We start from the raw sequence: 1,998 nt of genomic DNA on the forward strand, positions 1-1,998 counted from the left end.
CTATTTAAAACTCATGTCATCTATTATTAAGCCAATTTTTATAGACGCATGTTGTAGGGTACTCCATACATTACATAAAAATAGGCTAATTGAAAATGACACAAACTTTAATGTGTAATGGTAAAGTAAAAGATAATAATAAAAAAGTAATTGAAATAATGTAATGGATGGTTGAGGCAATAAATGTATTTGGACTATTTCTACGAGACAAGAAAAAAGAAAATTCAGCCTATTTTAACAGAACGGAATTTTCATCAACTTTCGTTCATATTTTTAAAACACGTACCAATTGGGGGACTTTAAATGGTAGACGGAGGAAGTATATTTTAAACATAATATTTAAAAATAAAAGTGAAAGTGATAGGTTATCTAGAGCAAATGAATGGAGAATCCAACGGTTGAGGATAGCCATCCGCGGAAACTTGGAGCCGCTATTGCCCAATACTTTGGGAATCTAACCTAACCACGCACCCACACCCACTCCCACTCTCCTTCCTTCAACTCAACTCTAGTTAACTACTCCAAAACTTCAACCCCACTCTTCCCATTTCCTCTTTATATATACCCCTCTCCATCTCCTCAAATTCAATTCCATTACATTCCCTTTCCCTCTTCCCATATTTCACATTTCTCCGATTATTTGATCCATCTAAGAAGAGCATGAGTTGCAATGGCTGCCGCGTCCTTCGAAAAGGCTGCAGCGAGACCTGTATTCTAAGACCTTGTCTCCAGTGGATCGACACCACCGAAGCGCAAGGCCACGCCACCGTCTTCGTCGCCAAATTCTTCGGCCGCGCCGGCCTCATGTCCTTCATCTCCGCGGTCCCCCACTCCCAGAGGCCAGGTAACTAATTAATTAATTAACTAGTTATTGAGGCGACCTTTAAATTTATGTTCATTTATTAATTTAAAAAAAACTCGGCACTAATTTTTTTTCTTTTTTTACGCAGCTCTATTTCAGTCGTTGCTGTTCGAGGCGGCCGGAAGGACGGTGAATCCGGTGAACGGGGCGGTGGGGCTGCTGGGGACGGGAAATTGGCATGTGTGCCAGGCGGCGGTGGAGACGGTGCTCCGCGGCGGCGCGTTGAAGCCACTCCCGGAGCTCCTCGGCGGCGCGTCGGCGCCGGACGACGCCTCGGACTGCACCGACGCGTTCCGCCTCCACAGCCCGGTGAAACGGCGCCGTTTGCCCGAGGAAGCAGCGGCGCCGAAGGCCGATCTCGATCTCAGCTTGACGCCGGGTTTCCGAGGCGGCGTCTTGCCGGAGAAGCCGCGGCGCCTCGGGAGCCCGTCGATGAATTCGGAGGAATCGGTGACGACGACTTGCGGAGATCGGCGAGCGAATGAAGTGAAATTGTTGAATTTGTTTAGTTAAATTAGTTTTTTTCGAATTTTTTTTTTTTTTTTTTTTGGGTCCTCGTAGAGAGGTTTATTTGCCGGAGATTTTTTCCGGCTGATTTTGAAGTCGTCGGCGCAGGATTTCCCTCTTTTTGCTGGTTGATTATGTGTAGAAGGAAAAAGTAGGGGAAAATGAATGTATTTCCAACGATAGCTTTTGCTTCCTTATCTGTATCTTCTTCTATTTTCTGCATCCAATGACTGTTGGAATTTGAATAATTGAGTTGCTTTTAGCTTTTTCAACTTTCTTGTATTCTTATGCATCACTATTTCTATAATAAATTGATTAATATTTCTATTCAATTGATAGAGAATTGTTGAAATTAAATTATGAAGATATTAGTAAATTTTAGTACAAGATCAAATTGAACTACCTTCAAGGTGGGAGGACTATTGTTTAAATTTGTAATTAAAAGTTATAGTAGTAGTAGAAACTAGAAAATAATGTAAGCCTCACAATATTGATATTTTTATAGGACATGTACCACGTCACGATCCATGTTGCTAGCATTCTCCATTTTCCACGGTAACTTTGATCAAAATCAAATGAATTATTCGATGAAGAAACCCTAGAAAGCTGACAAAAGATGCTGCTACTTT

At 41.9% G+C, this 1,998-nt stretch overlaps 1 protein-coding gene across 1 annotated transcript; it reads left to right on the top strand.

Annotated features, from left to right (window-relative positions):
• The first annotated feature begins 573 nt into the window (after positions 1-573).
• On the top strand, positions 574-1,641 carry LOC125211959 (LOB domain-containing protein 37-like). Its single transcript, XM_048111935.1, has 2 exons — positions 574-844; positions 951-1,641. The coding sequence occupies exons 1-2, from the start codon at positions 661-663 to the stop codon at positions 1,373-1,375; spliced, it is 609 nt and encodes a 202-aa protein (XP_047967892.1). The 5' UTR covers positions 574-660; the 3' UTR covers positions 1,376-1,641.
• Positions 1,642-1,998: the final 357 nt, after the last annotated feature.

Source organism: Salvia hispanica, chromosome 3 (assembly GCF_023119035.1).
Source record: "Salvia hispanica cultivar TCC Black 2014 chromosome 3, UniMelb_Shisp_WGS_1.0, whole genome shotgun sequence".
NCBI lineage: Eukaryota > Viridiplantae > Streptophyta > Magnoliopsida > Lamiales > Lamiaceae > Salvia > Salvia hispanica.

Coding starts and splice junctions, on each gene's coding strand:
- LOC125211959 (XM_048111935.1), top strand. CDS start 661: ATGAGTTGCAATGGCTGCCGCGTCCTTCGAAAAGGCTGCAGCGAGACC. Junction 845..950: donor CCCCCACTCCCAGAGGCCAG/GTAACTAATTAA, acceptor TTTTTTACGCAG/CTCTATTTCAGTCGTTGCTG.